This window comes from Mycteria americana, chromosome 7 (assembly GCF_035582795.1).
Source record: "Mycteria americana isolate JAX WOST 10 ecotype Jacksonville Zoo and Gardens chromosome 7, USCA_MyAme_1.0, whole genome shotgun sequence".
Lineage (NCBI taxonomy): Eukaryota > Metazoa > Chordata > Aves > Ciconiiformes > Ciconiidae > Mycteria > Mycteria americana.
This window is the reverse complement of record NC_134371.1, coordinates 56,886,995-56,903,220: the sequence shown is the minus strand read 5'-3', so window position 1 is coordinate 56,903,220 and position 16,226 is coordinate 56,886,995. Positions and strand designations below refer to the sequence as shown.

At 40.4% G+C, this 16,226-nt stretch overlaps 1 protein-coding gene across 1 annotated transcript in view; it reads left to right on the top strand.

Annotated features, from left to right (window-relative positions):
• The first annotated feature begins 2,203 nt into the window (after nt 1-2,203).
• Nucleotides 2,204-16,226, top strand: part of ST6GALNAC5 (ST6 N-acetylgalactosaminide alpha-2,6-sialyltransferase 5) — a 72,645-nt gene continuing 58,622 nt past the window's right edge. Inside the window, exons 1-2 of the mRNA XM_075508570.1 lie at nt 2,204-2,218; nt 2,889-3,110. Coding sequence (XP_075364685.1) covers nt 2,204-2,218; nt 2,889-3,110 — 237 coding nt within the window. The remainder of the gene's footprint in view (nt 2,219-2,888; nt 3,111-16,226) is intronic.

Genomic DNA, 16,226 nt, shown 5'->3' with positions numbered 1-16,226 from the left:
GAAAATAAATTGGTTGAAGCAGGAAGTCAGATGGACTTTAAGATGTTCTCTGTATTGTTTACAAGTTGCTTAAATGCTTATGAGTTCAGCCTATGCTCTTCTCTTTGCAAGTCTAACTATTGGGTATACAGATGCATATCTACAAGTATGTAGATTCCAATAGTGTTAAAAAACAAACCTCCAGATAGCTAGAACTATTAATTCATAGGAATTTAAAATTAAATTATATAGCTGGGCTGTTTCCAGATGATTTCTACAGTTCTCATGCTTACACAGAAAAACCTCCATAGGATTTACATTACACTACTGTATTGGTTTCAGTGAGCATTTGCCTGCCAAGAATACTGTCTATGACCATCATGGCAATCTAATTAAATATTTGACGAGCAGAAAGCTGGACATTATTCAAGTCAAGCTCAGCATTAAATTAGAAAATTTAGTTTGTTTCCTTTATCAGTAGATTTTTAAATCAGCCTATTCTACCAAAACCCGTAAGTTTAATCAATTTGGTCAGACATACTGTGTAACAGATGTCTAACATACAGCCATGAGCCTATATCATAAAAATGATGCTTCAGTTTGGCATGGCAAAATATATTAGAAAGGCTTAGAAAGGTCAGTCACCAGCAACCTGCTTGCTGATAGTTGAGAAACAGCACTGTAAAATGCATGAGCTGCCTTTTGTAGTCTCTTGCAGGAAGCCTTGGAGAGCCACAGATAATTTGCTTTCAATGATTCATCAAGTTGGCCCTTTGTTTCACTAATTTGAGTGTCAAGTGCAACCACATAATAAAGAATTACCCAGACCTGATAAGATTCTTCTCATATTGCTTCGTTTGTCTTAACAACTGGTACTATTGAAACCAAACCCACAAACTGAATAAATAGCAAGCATGCGTGCAATATGGCATTCTCCTTTGAAATGATAAAGCATGTTTACTGCGCTCTCCGCTGATGTACCATACATTCTTGTTTCTTTTTACTTTCTTAAAAGGCACTAAATGCTGCATGCTGTGCCAATGCTAGAGATGGCATTTGTTTCACTGTTAGTCCTCCAATGAATTAGTAAAGATAAAAAATGGATTTCAATGACAATTCCAGCCTTGAGAAAGCTGCTATTGTGACCATGGTTGAGTTAGCCTGCTGATCGTTTTCTCCTTAATGTAATCTTTAATGTTATATAGCTATAGGTTAGATGTGAAGCCATATATTAGAACTATTATTTCCATGAGTAATTTCAAGAGAAATATCTTCATGATTAGGAGATAGATTTTTTAAAAAAAATGCTATGCTGTCAGTTTAATAACTTTGTAAGATATCAACCTTAAAATGGCTTGTTTTGAAGGGGCACATTTATAAACGTGGAATTCCCAGAGCAAGAAATCTATGTAAATTGAGATCTGTTGATAAAGTTTTCACAACTGAACTGTACACCATTAGCACAAAAAAATAAATAATAATAAAAAAAACTTTAGGAGGCTGCTTATGAAAGGGGAGTGGGAAAATGTTCTTCTTCAGAAACCAAAAAGATGGCATGGGGAGCAAGCCTGTAAGATTTACTTTAAAAAGTGAAGAAAGCTTCTGTCAAAAGGTTTTGAAACTGGTTTTTAGGGCTTGGGAAAGAGAGGGTGTTGTTAGCTCCGCACAAGGAGTTGAGAGCGTCGATTTTTTTACTAACGTGAATTGAAAGTATTGCCTGAACGCTGCCAGCTTCAGGAAACCCAGCCAGCGGCGGGAGAACGACGGATTTTCCGCTAGGAAAAAACACCAGTACTGTAACGTGAGGGTCGTGCCCCGGTGCTACAAGCAGGACAGAAGCCTGGGTCGAGGGAGGGAGCCCCTGCCCCTGCCCGCCCGGTGCCCGCCGGGGGCGCGGTGCCCGCCCCGGCGATTCCCGCTGCCCCCCCGCGCCGCCGAGGCGCGGGCTCGCCGGCGGAGCGGCGCGACTGGGGGGGAGGCAGAAGTTTAACTTCCACCTGCCCTGAAGCCGCCGCTGCGCCGGCAGGAGGAGGCGGAGGCGGAGGCGGAGGCAGGCGGGGCAGCCGAGGACCCGGCTCTGGCAGGCTCCGAGGGTCCGGCCGGGTGTAATTCCCCCCTAATCCCCGCCACGGCGGCGCTTCCCTGGCCGAGCCATGTCTGCGGCTTCCCCGCCATGCCGAGCCTAGCGGGGAGCGGGAGGACTGGCGGCCGGGAGGCGCACAAAATGAAGACCCTGATGGTAAGTGCATTGTTGGCACTGCTCATCCCGGCTCCGGCGGCGGGGAGGAGAGGAGCGGCGCGGAGCGGAGCGGGGCTGCCCCGGGCAGCCTGCACACGCTCCAGCCTTCCCCGGGCTGCATCCCCGCGGCTCTTGGGGATTGCGCGAAGGCGAACAAAACGCCGGCGGCGGCGGCGAAGAACTTTCCGCCTGCTTTCTTTTATTCGTGTTGCTCGTGGTTTGGGGGTTTTGTGTGTGTGCGTTTTAAGGAGCGTATAGAAAGCCGATCTGCTTAGAGGACGAGGCTGAGGTAGCTGTGCGGGGGGGGAGCGCTACATCCCCAACACTCGTTAAAATGCACGAAGGAGATGCCCAAAGGGGGACGGCTGCATGGGAATGAGAGGCGCGGGGGAGCCGGGCACACAGAGGGGAGAAGAGGCAAGGAGAAGGGCAAGGGAGAAGAAGCCAGGGGAGAGAGCGGGAGGCAGGGGAGCGGGCCGGCGAGGGGCCAGGAGGAGGAAGGCGGGGGTTCCCCAATTCTCTCCTCGCACTTTTGCCGGGTCTCTGGCGGCGTGAAACTTGCGGGCGCGGCGAGTGCGCCGGCGGGGAGCGGTGCGCCCCGCTGGGCCCCGCGGCGGGGGGAGCCCGCTGCCCCGCGGCGCTGAGCCGCCTCTCTCTCTGCCCCCCGCAGCGCCACGGGCTGGCCGTCTGCTTGGCGCTCACCACCATGTGCACCAGCTTGTTGCTCATGTACGGCGGTATCGGCGGCGGCGGGGGCCACCCGGAGCCGCGGCGGCGGCAGCAGCAGGTGGCGGCGGTGCCCAGCCGCCCGCCGGGACGCGGCCAGCACCGCCCGGCGCTCCCCGTTGGGGCCGGCCTCCTGGAGGGCTACATCAGCGTCCTGGAGCACAAGGTGAGCCTCCGGCCGCGGGGCCGCCCCTCTCGCCCGGCCCTCGGGTCAGCCGGGGACCCCGCGCTTCCCGTCCTCCCAAGGGGGCACCTGACCCCGTACCCGCAAAGCTCTCCTTCCTGCCCTCCCTGCGGCGGCGGGTCCACCCCCGGCGGGATGGGTGCCCTGGTGCCTCAGTGTCCGGGCCGGCTTCGCTGCCGTAGTGCCTGGCCCTGGGTGCATGGATTAACGGGACCCGGTGTCCAGCCTGCGGTTAGGCCTGTGTGGAGTGTTGGTTTTCTCTTTCCTTGCCCAGTAGAAGATGGAGGGTGAAGCGTTTTGTTTCTGATGCTGGGTGCTAGAGGTACGCTACAAATGGATGTTTATGACGGTATTAGGAAGGGTTAAAGAAGGAAGTTTAGTTACTGGAAGGGAAAGTCAATAGGTAGGTGTTTATTCTTAGCTCATTTTGTCTTGGGAAACGGAAGAGAACTGTATCTCCTGCACAAATGACCTTTTCATTCTCCTCCTGGGAAGCAGAAGTTGTCAACCATAGTCTCTATTCTAGAAATTGGGGGCATCTCTTTAATGGTGAACAAAATTATGTCCCTCCCCTTGACACAGGAATTACCACGCTGGATTGTCAGACTGTAATACCCGTTTACCAGAGATAGGCAGACTAAGCTTTGATATCTCACAAGACAGACGTAATGACATAAAGTGAGCAAGGTGGCACATCCGTGCTGAAGAGATACTCGAGCTTCAGTAATTTTCTCAGAAGGCAGATTCCTCTACTTCTTGTGCAGCATTCAGTTTGTTGCATTTACCTGGAAGCTCCAAGGCCCTCTCTTCCAAAACCCTAGATAATGTTTAGTACACACACTTCTTTTTACAGTAAAAATTTACTGTAAAAAATAAGCAAGGGAAGTGAGGATTCTTAACTTTCTCATATTTTCACATCCAGACTGACATCTTTCTGAAAGATATGTTGTCAAACAAGTTACTGAGCTCAGTTTAGAGGTACTGTGTGAAGATTAGTGACTTTGATATACAGAGATTTTTATTGTTCCTTCTGGCTTCACTTTCTATGCAAGAGTTATCTGTAGGGCTCTTAACACAGAAAAATAGCTCATGATCGTCCCTTGTAGGCTTTATTTGCTTTCTTACATGGTTCTCCTGGAAATTCTCAAATGTAATGTCTGTATTGAAAAAGCAAGTTTGGCCATGGGGCTCCCATGTGTGTGAGGTGTTCTCTTGTAATTCTTTTGTTCTTCTTGAACATGACTGTAGTGATGAGGTGTAGATATATATGCACACAATTTTTGTAAGCAATAATAATTGAAAAGGTATCTATGGGTTTTTGGGGTGTATATGTGAGTAGCCTTCTGACACTGGTAACCCCTTACATTGATTTCTCCTGACTCCCAAACACCCCTCATTAATAGAACGTACTTAAAATCACTATTCTGTGTTTATTATTTTCCAGTGTAATTTTAGTGTTTCCCAGTGTTTTGGAGAAAGCTGATCCTCTGGCTTTTTAATATATTGTAATATGGCCCAAAACCCACAGATACTCCATTTCTGAATTTCATTTCACATAGCTCATGCCTCACAGTAATAATCTGCTGAAGCTTTAATAACTTTTCCACATAACTTCTGGGGGTCAAAAAGAAGATTGTGCAGTCCCTGCTGTGTTCCCAGCTTGCTTTGTCTTATTTTAATGCACATGAGATCATGCAGAGAGCTGTGCCACTGTGGTATACAATACAGAGCAGTGAGGACACAGTATTACCATAAGGAGATGATGGGGGAGAGAAGGGCTCAGATTTGACTCTTAATAGTATATTTGTTTTAGTATTTTAACAGACCCATATATTTAACATGGATTTACAATCTCAGAATACATAGGTTTCCTGCAGAATAAAAAATGGAGAGTGCCAAAGATTGCAGGCATTAATAGCTTGAAAAAAGAAGGGTGCAGGATCCATGATGATGAGAATATGGAGTGAGATTGCAAGAACTGAGAAATGGTGAAAAATTTTCAGAGAACATGTTTTTTGGGTGGGACACTGGAGACTGCAGAGAAGACAGCTTGAACAGCAAGCAGCATAAAAGTCCAGCCCAAAGTGAGAGAAAATGAAGGAATCAGGGAGGTTTAAGGTTAGAGCCGCAAGAAGAAAGCAAGATAAAATTCTGTTGCTGTGAGAAGGACGTGATATTTGAAGAGGCAGGGAGGTCCGGAAGGAGATGAGAAGTACCTGTTGTATGAGGACAACAGGCTTGGAAAGGTAAGGGGGGAATGACTTCAGCAATGGTACATGTTATTTTGATGGCACAGAGGTGACAGTGTGGAATGATAATGGATGGTAGATTTTTCACAATACAGCTTCCTTAATTTTCCATATAGAATCTTGGGATTATCTATCAGGTTGAAAGACCTGAACCTGAATGACCATTATACAAAATTCATCCTTGGTATGTGTTCATGCATGAATGACAGTTAGCAGTAGACTAAATGTCCAGATCATTCAGATCTGGGAGCTGAAACATGTTATTAACTTTAGAAAGACTTTGTTTCTGGATCCCATAGTTCGCTTTAATGGGAAAACTTAGTTTCATGCTTGTGGTGTTGTACCCATTCTGATGCATTTAATGAGAATAAGTATGCACATATATGTAGAAGCTGTGGGAGAAGTACTAAAGTTATTATTAATCCATAATTACAATATGAATATTGACACATACAGAAGCTGTGTTATATGGCAGTATAGACATTTCTCTTCAGGGATGGAATTTAACAATTGTCCGTATTGTGAAATATCATGTATTCCAAATGTCTGTCACTACTAGCAGTACAGCTCATATAGTAGTGCTGGGTGATCATGTATGGAGACTACTTGCCAGAAAATCAAGCTACTTAGTAAAGTACCAATGATTTTAAAATATAGCTTACAATATTTTAATTACCAATTATTTTCCTCCTTTTATGTTCAGTAAGAATTGTAGTTCCTCATCCATCCTGTCAGGATAAGCAGGCAGTCTCTGAGCGTACAGCTAAAGTATGTAATATTCTTTTTACTGGATTGAAGAGTCTTTTTGCAGGAGTCTCGTCACTTGGTCAGATTTATGATGTTTCCTAGTGCTTTTTTTCCCTGAATCAAGCAGCAGAGATCAGAACCCATGTTCTTAGCATTAGCAGCCTTTTGCAGTTTAGCAGTGCAAACTTTGTTTTTGTTGAACCGAACTCTTAAAACAGGAGAATTCAGAAATGCAGTGGATTCAGAGATTGGTTCTTGGCATTTCACCTCTGCATGTCCCAGACCAACAGCAGTTGACAGTCATTGTTGATGGATGTTTGAAATGAATGAATGATATTTTTTTTTGTTCCTCATAGCCTCATGTTCATATTCTAAAACCTGTCACATTTGGAATAGAAAACATGGTTTGCTCATAGTTGCTATTTAGAGGTCAAGGACCGAAACGAAGCAGAGAAGTAGCAGCTACCCTTCTACTTTGAGGAGCTGTTGCTTCCTACTGCACATTGGCAGAGTGTAGTACTGCTTAGCTATTGCATCTGTTCCGCAATTAGAAAGGACAAGAGTCCCAGACTGTCAAACTAACATCTTTCATGAATTCTTTGAGTATAATCCTGAAATTAAAAAGGTTTTGTCACTGGCGTCGAGGGAAGCAGAATTATGCTCTTCCATGGGGAGGCGTGGGGATAAGACTTTCTGTTGATTTATCATAGTGCTAGCAAGAAATTACAATGCTAATATTTTTAAAGCAATTACTGCATACAAATAAGAGACTGTTAATGAAAGTAGGAAACCTAGCACTGTTCCAGAACTTGCAAGAAATAAATGTTTAACCATTATATTACTATTCTGAAATGAATGTGAGAACATGTTTCTGGATAGTTAAAAAGCTTTTTACCCAGTATTGACTCAACAGTTGGCACTGCGAATAAAATATGAGTTTGTCACATATGTAATTGAATAATATTTCAAGCCATCAGGGATTTTGTTTCTTAGAAAATTAAAAAAACATATCAAAATCAATCTTGCAGACAAAATGTATGATTTTTTAGAAACAAGTTTAAATACCTTGAGAGCATTGAGATCAACATGATAATTTAAGTCATCACAATGATTTCTTAACTTATGATACTGTAAATTATCATATGCAGAGAAATCTTCGTGATCCCTTTAAATTAATGCAGATCAGAGAATAGTGCAGTTAATGAAGTGTTTGAGGAAGAGTCATTCTGCAAATAGTGCTGTAGCTCCTTAATCTCTGAGACACAATAAATTGTTCTGGGATTAAACTATTTTTTTGAGGATAGTAAACTTTGTGCACATGAAATGGTGGTGGTGGTGGTGGGGGATATTGCCATGTTTTGTATTCTTTTTAATGAGTATTAGATAAAGAGAGTTTGGAATTTGAATTTTTACCTAAATAGTTAAACCATTGATGGTCTTGGGCTGAATAGTTTGTGGGGGATCACTAAACCAACCTTCATAACTAACGTATGTGGAGATGGGAAGGAATTAAATTATTTTGAGGGTTTTAGTGTCTTTCAGATGAATTTATCACAGAATCATAAGGTATCTTACAACAAACCAGCTTGTCTTGCCTGAGGTGGGATTGAGCCCACTGAGTTGAAGTAAACCGTGTACTATGATTTCGTGACATGTTCCTATTTGCCTCTGAAATTCTGACCTGCAAAGGAAGGAGCACAGACTTTATTATGCTGTTAAGTATTTGATGGAGCTTTTAATATGTGAGAGATCCACAAGGGGGAGACTTTATTCTAAAATAACCTTGTTGGGGGGACACTTCCATCTGTTGGAGATCCAGGCAAGATGAGAGTCCAAAAAGCCCCTTGTTGAGTGCTTTGTTGGTTTCTTGGATTTTTTTTTATTTTGAGGTACTGTAGTTACCTTTTACGCTGATAAGCTGTGGTTCGTCAAATCCCTCACACAGTTGACAGAGTTAAAAAAAAAAAAAATTTAGTACCATGACAGTCAGAGAATGTAAATGAATGTCCACATGCACAGCGCAGAGACAATTGTTTTACCAGATTTACCAAACATTTGAATAATTACTATCTTGTGCTTTATATTTTCTTGCTTTTGAGCTACTGCAGTAGTGTGCTTTTTCAGCCAAACAAATCATAGTACTGGATTCATTCATTTTGATGACCCTTGTCTAAAATTTTTAGCAGCTTCTATGTGCATTAGGTGATAATACCTAGTGTGCAATAAACAGTGCACAACAATGATAGGAAATGATGGTACATTTTCCTGTTTTCCAGGTTGCTTGGCACCTCTGCAAAGAACCAGTGGTCCTAGCTTGGCATTGTTGCTACATAGAATATCTTGAAATATATTCAAATGTTTACATAAAGGTATCAGTTAGCTGTGCAGTTTATGCATTTATTTTATGGAGAAGGCCATGTTCTGTAGTTGGACAATTTTTTAACAGAATTCTGACTCCAGTGTCTGCTTAAGAGAGAACACAAATGTTAGCTATCAAGATAATAAAAACAAGTTATATTTTATAGTTATCACTATTGCCTAATTCTTTCTAACATAAGTGCCGTTAAAGGTGAAATCTAACTAGTAGAGGTAGTGACTCCAGGCAGAGGTCAAGACCTGTTGCTTAAAAGAATTGTCTAAAAAGAGTACAGGTACCATTAAATATTCAGATATCCCTGAAAAATAAAAGATGTTTGGTATGCATCTAATACATGGTGTTATTACATTTATTCATGTAAGGTGACGCATAAAAACCTGCCCAACCACAAACTAGCTGTGTTCTGATCATTTTCTGGTTATTGAGAAAATAAAGGAGAGTAAATCATCATCATTATACTGAAAACAGAGAAAGTATTGGAGTTTATACCAGGTGAAGATCTTGCCCCATGCAGTCTGTGACATTTTGTGATGTAGCTTTGTTCTTTCATAGAAACTGAAGCAAAAAGATTATTTCAGAGACTGTATCACAGAATCTTGATGATTGATTTCAGTACAAACATAAGTAGTAGGTAGATGGTCAGGTCAAGACAGTTAATGCAGAATTGTGTTTTAATTTTCTCACATTTTAGAAAAGTCACATCTCACAGCAATATCTGATACCATGAAACTGGTCACAATATGTTATCTTGTTTTTACAACTGACTAAGACAAAGTTCTTTACTTCTTTTTTTTCCTTGTGGAAGAAAAATTGCAGAAGCATGAAGATGGTTTTATTTATTTTGCGCTTCTGTTTTTTTGATTGATTCTGGATTATAGCCTTTATCCTGAATCATGAAAAATGAAGAATGAGTAAATATGTTCCTTCCTGTTTTATGAATATTATGTATTATGAATATGCATCATATTTTAATAAGTGGGTGCTGTGTGTTTCCCTTGTCTGCTTCCCTGTCTTTTTTTGCGAACATGCAAAATTCTTCATTTGATGGTTATGCAAAATACTTCCAGGCAGGGAATTGATGACAGTTTGCCTGCTAGTGAGATTCGTCTGTCTGTCATGCAAAACCCCTTAATTTTTTTTTCTTTTCATTTTCATCATTAGTTTCAATGACCACATATTTCTAGTATGTGCTGAAGTATATTATATTTGATAACCATTTAAAGTTACCATATTATGCACTTTTTGCACACAGTCTTTCACTGTGAGCATTTTAGGCTCTTTTCATCTTCCTGTGAAGACAAAGTGTTCTTTTGAAGGGTTTTAATCGTTAGTGGTAGCAAGACTGAACTAAATGAGATTTTCAATGACAGGAAATGTAATTTTTGTTCACAGCTGATGGATATCTCTCAATAGAGTTCCTTAAGTTCTCCCTTTCTGCTTGTCCTGGGGCATAAGTGGATATTGAGTGTCATCCTAACTATGTGCTATCTTCAGAACAGTAGATTGCAGGTAGTTTCCTTTTCCCGGTGACCTTCCTTATTAGTTCAACCTGTATTGCTCAGTAACGCTCTCTATGCACATCCTTGATGCTGAGGTGGCATTGATACGAAGAACTCAGTGTATTAATTGAACTTCTAATTAGGGCAATTATGATCAAATCAGCAGTCGTGTGGTGCTGATATAAGCAGATGTGACAGCACAAAAGCTACTTTGAAGGTGAGATGAGGCATCATGATGTTTCACCTCACTCTGTTTCACTTCATCCCTAAACAATCTCCATTAGTTGTCACTCTTGCTCTAATAGTTAAAGCTTAAAGTGTTAAGACCAGCTTAATTACTGAAGTTCGCTATCAGCTAGAAAAGCAAATATTTTCAGTTCAGAAACTGATATTAATTGTTCTCCATTGTCGTTCTGAAAATATCCATATACAGTTAAGAGTCACATAGGAAGTGAGGGGACAAGTCAAAGCTGAAACCTTCTGCCTTCAGAGAGTCTGTTTGCAACAGAAGTACAAAATACAAATGGAGAAGTGGAGCTTTGAGGAGTCCCTTGATGGTGTTACGTGGAAGACAGAGTTGGGCGCTGAGAAACACGTACACATTCCTATAGAGAATATACCACATTTGAACCGAGGTTACGCAATCTGGTAATACTGTTAGTGCCTGATCTGTATTCAGAGAGACATACAATGTAAGAGAAGCACAATGTGTATATTAAGTGCAATAATAAATACTAGATTCTTACCGGAACCTTGTAAGAAAACTTCCGAATAAGATTGGGTTATTTTAAAATCCGGAGGGTCAAACCGATATATTAATAGATTACTAGAGTATTTTTTTACAGTGACAGTGACCTAGTGCAAAATGTTCGTTGTCCATGAAAAGGGAACAGTAATGGGTTTGTATGGTATACAGGCAGCATAGATCAGGTTTTCTTAGTTCAGATTTAATAATCTGAACTGTTGTAAGTAACATAGAACAAGAATATATAAATGTGTACTTTGTTGTCGAATACAATATGTTAAGAATTCATTGCAGCTGTAGAAGAATTTCCATTACAGAATGGATGGCCTAGTAAGAAATAACCTGGAAAAGAGGAGGAGAATGTTTCTCAGTAAACAGTCAATACATTTGGTATATGCATTTTTGTTTAGCAAATATTATATTTTGATTTTAGTATGTTATTAGCATCCTCAGGTATTGGCATGATGTTAGTATTGCAGAAATAAAATACTCTGTAAATTTTGTACTGTTGGACAGTATTAAATTAGAATATATCTTGCCCTCAGCTATAGCAGGTCATAAAAGTAGATGTAATAACACTCAGCAGAGCATCAGTCTAAGAGTTATCTCTAAGGAAAAGAAAAATTCAACAGTGCAAGTTTGTGCAAATGTACATCTGTATCAAGCTTTGTGCACAGGAAACTTAAAGGAATATTGTTATGCTTGAGAAATGGCTCGCTGAGAAATAAACTTGTAGAGACTGCATTCATCACCAAGTACATGCTACTTACCAGTTTGCCTGCATGAGGTTAGAACCTTTTCTCCCAGTTTGAGACACCAGGCCGTGTTTTGTAGATAGTGACGTGAATTACGTTCAGGCTCATTACCTTCTAAACTTTCTCGCCTGCATTGCGTTCTCTGTGGATAGGTATTTTTATTCTGTTTCAATGAAATTCACCCTTGTGACTTGTACGAAACATAAGTATCTGAGGAAGCGCATAATCGAGGCAACTGACAGGAAGGTAGCACGTGGTTCCGGGCTAATAAAGTGTGACACAGAGATCTCAAAGCTAGTGGAGGCTGGGTCAGTAAGTCTACGTGGTAGTTCGAGACAGGCTTGTTAGCTTGAATTTGAAAGGAGAATAGTCACACTGTATCCAAACAAGTAAATCCTGACCTTTGGCAGGTATATTTCTTCTGGAGCTGTGCTGGCTCTGCACTGTGCTTTCTGTAGCATTCGGGGTCAGAATAGGCTGAAGCTACAGGGGAGCCTAGGGAATGGTGGTACAGACATGGCCAAAACATTTCTGGACAATTCTCAAGTGCAGTGCCACGGACTGAAACTGCATTTGAAATACTACCTGTACTTTAACTTTAGCCACCCAAACTATATACACCTTGTATTTGCAGAGATTGAACATTTGGCCACAGCAAAGATATGTTTAGAAAACATTATGATTTCCATTTCCAAGACTTGTCCATAGTCCTTATGAGAAAGCTGTTTGGCCAAATGCACGGAAGCAGTGCTCCCCCGATCTTATCCTCAGTCTTTATGCAGAGCACAGAGGCTCACAGGGAGTATGTGCTGTTGTATAACCTGTGCTGTCCCTTCCCTGCCCCGCTCTAGCTTTCAATATGGCATCTTTGGGTCTGTCCTTCAGACACTTGGCTAAATTTCACCTTTGGAGATTAGAATAATGACAAGTGTGCTCCTAAATTTTGTTGCTGTCCATTTTATTCCTAATGCTACTGTAAAAAGGTTAGTTTTACATCTCTCAGTATATTGGTTGACTCTAAAATAGGAACATAAAACCTCAAAATACAGCCAGTGGTCTGACTGCAGCTGCCAGAGTGATGCAGAGTTAATACTGCCTGTCCTTTCTCAGCTCATCTGCCTGTGCCTGCGCAATTGTAGGTGAACTCCTCTTTTTAAAAACAAAACATAACAAAACACTTTGTGTTTTATTTAGATAATTTCTTTCTTAACACTTAACATTCCATAAAATGGTCATTATTATTGATATTATTGATGGCTATCCAAAATACATTTTACAAATGAAAAACCTATGGCAAGGTCACTGCTATTCCCATTTGTTCATCTACTTATATATGTATATACTTATATACATTGCTCTGGATTTCTTTCTGTTTTTAATAGTGATTCATGAGCCTTATGAAGACTGAGGCAGTTTGTTACATACTACTCGCATTATCCATGAGAACTACCTCAGACATGAATGGGACTATACAAAATAACCAGCACTTCAGTAAGGGTTTCCCCTTCTTGCCAAGTGCCAGCTGACATGATGTCTAAGCATATGTCTATATGGGATTTTGCCAGCAGATGAGAGCATGCTCAGCCCTCCCTTTGAGCTGGTTGGAGATGCACCGGCTCTGCTCTGGCAGCTGAGTAGCTGCAGTTAGCATGTTGCTAAGCCAGAACTAATAAGCTTGACTGAGAGGCAGGGTTTATTATCTTGGGCTTAGCAGCATATTTAGTGTGGTTATGTAGCTTACACCATAGAGCTTCTCTGTGTCGTACAATCTCGACGCACAGGCAGAACTTGCTTGTGGTTGGTTGTAAGGAGCATGGTGAGTATTTGCTTGCATCTCCCTGCAAAAACCTGCTAGTCCATATCCTAATGGTTTCCTAACCCTGCTCCAGAGGAGTGTTTTCAGTCTTCTGCCACACCACTAAGAATTTCCTACCTAATGTGATTGGAGAATATAACTACAACCAACAGATTTATTGTACAATTGCATGCTTCTTAGTGTTCAGTCAGAAGTCTTATTTACATGCCTCACAGTACTCTTGTTACTTAAATTTTGGTCATTAGATCGCCACATGTTCAGTACGCTTAACAAAAAAGACTATTTTTCAGCATTTCTCTTTTGTACAGCAGCCTAATATGATAGATGATGTTGTGGATCAGGTTTTCGAAGTTTGAAACGAGACCCTAAGTGAAGTTCACAGAGCATGATTTAGTCATCTAGGTCACCCTTTATGACAAAATCTGCTGTTTTCACTGGGCACATACTTATCAAAGAAAAGATTTTAATTGCTTTGCTTTAGAAAATCACATTTGAGAATGAAGCTAAGGGGATTTTTGCTTGTAGCATGGCTATTCCTATATACATAGCTTATTTTGTTTGTAATGTTTGTGTTTTCATTTGTGTTTTCTGGTGTTCTTACCATGAATATTTCTTCAGAAGCGTTGATGACTGTATCTTAATTTCAGTCAATGAAGAATTTTTGCTGATATCTTCACTATCTAACGTAAGACTGCTGAGCCTCAATCTTACTCTTTCCATATGTAATTGTCATATTAATAGATTTAATTTTGATTTATCATTTAATTTTTATGAATAGCCAAAAGCTCTGTTTTTTTACAAGTAGAATCAAAACTAGAGCTAAATTCACTTTCACTGTATCTGCTTTATGTCTTGGTAGCAATGCAAAGAAGCAATGAACCTAGTTATAGATATGCTGAATATTCTTTCTCAGGAGTAGTGTTAGTGTATCCCTGATGGTTTAAGGGCATAAATGAGGTACTTTGTGCAGCTGGTAGATGCGGAGGAGGGTTATCAGGGCCAGGAGGGTATCTCTGGTATTAATGTGTCTGATTTTTTCCAGCATAGTGATCCCTTTTGATCTGCAGCAATTTGTGCAATACAGAACAGCTTTCAGGGTATCTTTAATTATGCCTGTGGACATTTTGGCCTGGAAAGTGAAATGAGGCTTTAGAATCACCTTTCACTCCCAGCTGTGCTGGTTTGAAACTTGGAACAGCTTGTTACCCACTTGTAAGTGTAGGGATCATGTTTCTGCTCTCTTGAAAGACATTGAAATGTGCAGCATCCTGGGCTTCAGTAGAAGGTGCAGCTGGCTCTCAGGCTTTCTGTCAGGGCTCTCACTGCTGTCAAGATGGAACAGCAACATATCCTGTACATACATATACATATAACCTGTAATAGCATGTATCTTCAGATCAAATCTAGATTTGAGACAATTCACAAGACCTGAAAACCTGTCTTCGAGGTTTCGTATTGATATGGAATACAGTGAAACTGCTGCATTAGCCTTAGAAATATAGTTTATGCTAAAAACAGACAGAGCCAATATGCTTATATCAGTGCTCTCAGACACATTGATGATAAGATGCATCAGCTTTATTAAAGTTTCTCAGAAATGATTTTTTACAATTATACCACTCCCTAGCGATATTTTTCAGTGTGTTATGAAGGTGACATACCTATTTGTAGTGCATAACGTGAAAAAAAATCGTTCTAACATGACAATTAGTGTCCTAGCATCTGAACTTTCAGGTGTGATGGTTAATTTTCATGGTCTATAGCAAATAAAAAAAAGATTAATTCCACTTGAAGCTGCAAGAGGTGATCTTAGCCATGTCATGCTAAGTCGAAGGACCAGCAGTTATTTAAGTTCTCAAGACTTCTTAAAATGGAGTGCAGTGGTCACAGGAAGTACATGAAAACCTTGTGACTGAGATCAGAGGTAAAAACAAATATAACAGAGCAGTGTGTAAACCAGTTTAGCTGAAACTGTAGTCTTATCTCCTCTTGATTGTGGATGATGAGGTTGCATCTGCTTGTCTTTTTTTAATTGGAATTGCTTTTTTGTGTATGAGTCTGTGCAAAGCACTGAGACTTTGAAATTCAAAATAAAAGTAATCTTTAAAAAAAAGTAAGTTTTATAGTTCCTTTTTGTTTCCCTTCGAAACAAATAGATCTGCCAATTTTTTTGTTTGTTTCATATCCTGTACTTTACATCAGTAAAACTACTGAAAATTACATTACACTGTGTTTATTAAAGTTGTGCTCCTATGCAGTAATACACATAAGACATCTTATACTCTCTTAAGGATTAAGCTAAGCTCCTTTCTCAAGCCTGTTGGTATGGCAGGACTGTTAATCTTTAACTGTCAGAGTCTGGTTAGATCCTTCTTTAGACTGAGGCCATGTCTAAGTGCAAAGAAATTAAAACGAATCAACTCTCCTAGTATTTACGCCTTCATATTTTTGCACAGAGCGATCAATAAAAAGAGAAGCTGTGTTAGACATACATATTTCTATAAGAAGATTGCATTTCAAGCTCTTATTTAGAAGCGTCATAATTTGCTTTATGTTTATGCTTGTGAAATACGAAGACAAAGTTGACAGAAAGTGTTCAAAATATTAAATTCATGAAAATAAGATGTGCAGTGGGTGGCAGCTCATGGAAAGGAGGACAGGGGAAATTTTGTGAACCTACATTTCCTAATTAAAATTCCATAGAGTTGTCTACAGTATGTTCATGTTTTATTACATCAGTAATTATTCTTACATTTTCCTTGCAAATTACAACATTAAGTCACAAAAGAAGAAATGTGCTGTAGTTGCAGTATATTTAGACAAGGTAAGACTTGAAACAAAACTGTATGAAAAGAATGGTGGAGCTGGGAGGCAAAGTTAAATTAGTTGTGAAAGATTAAAGCTAATATT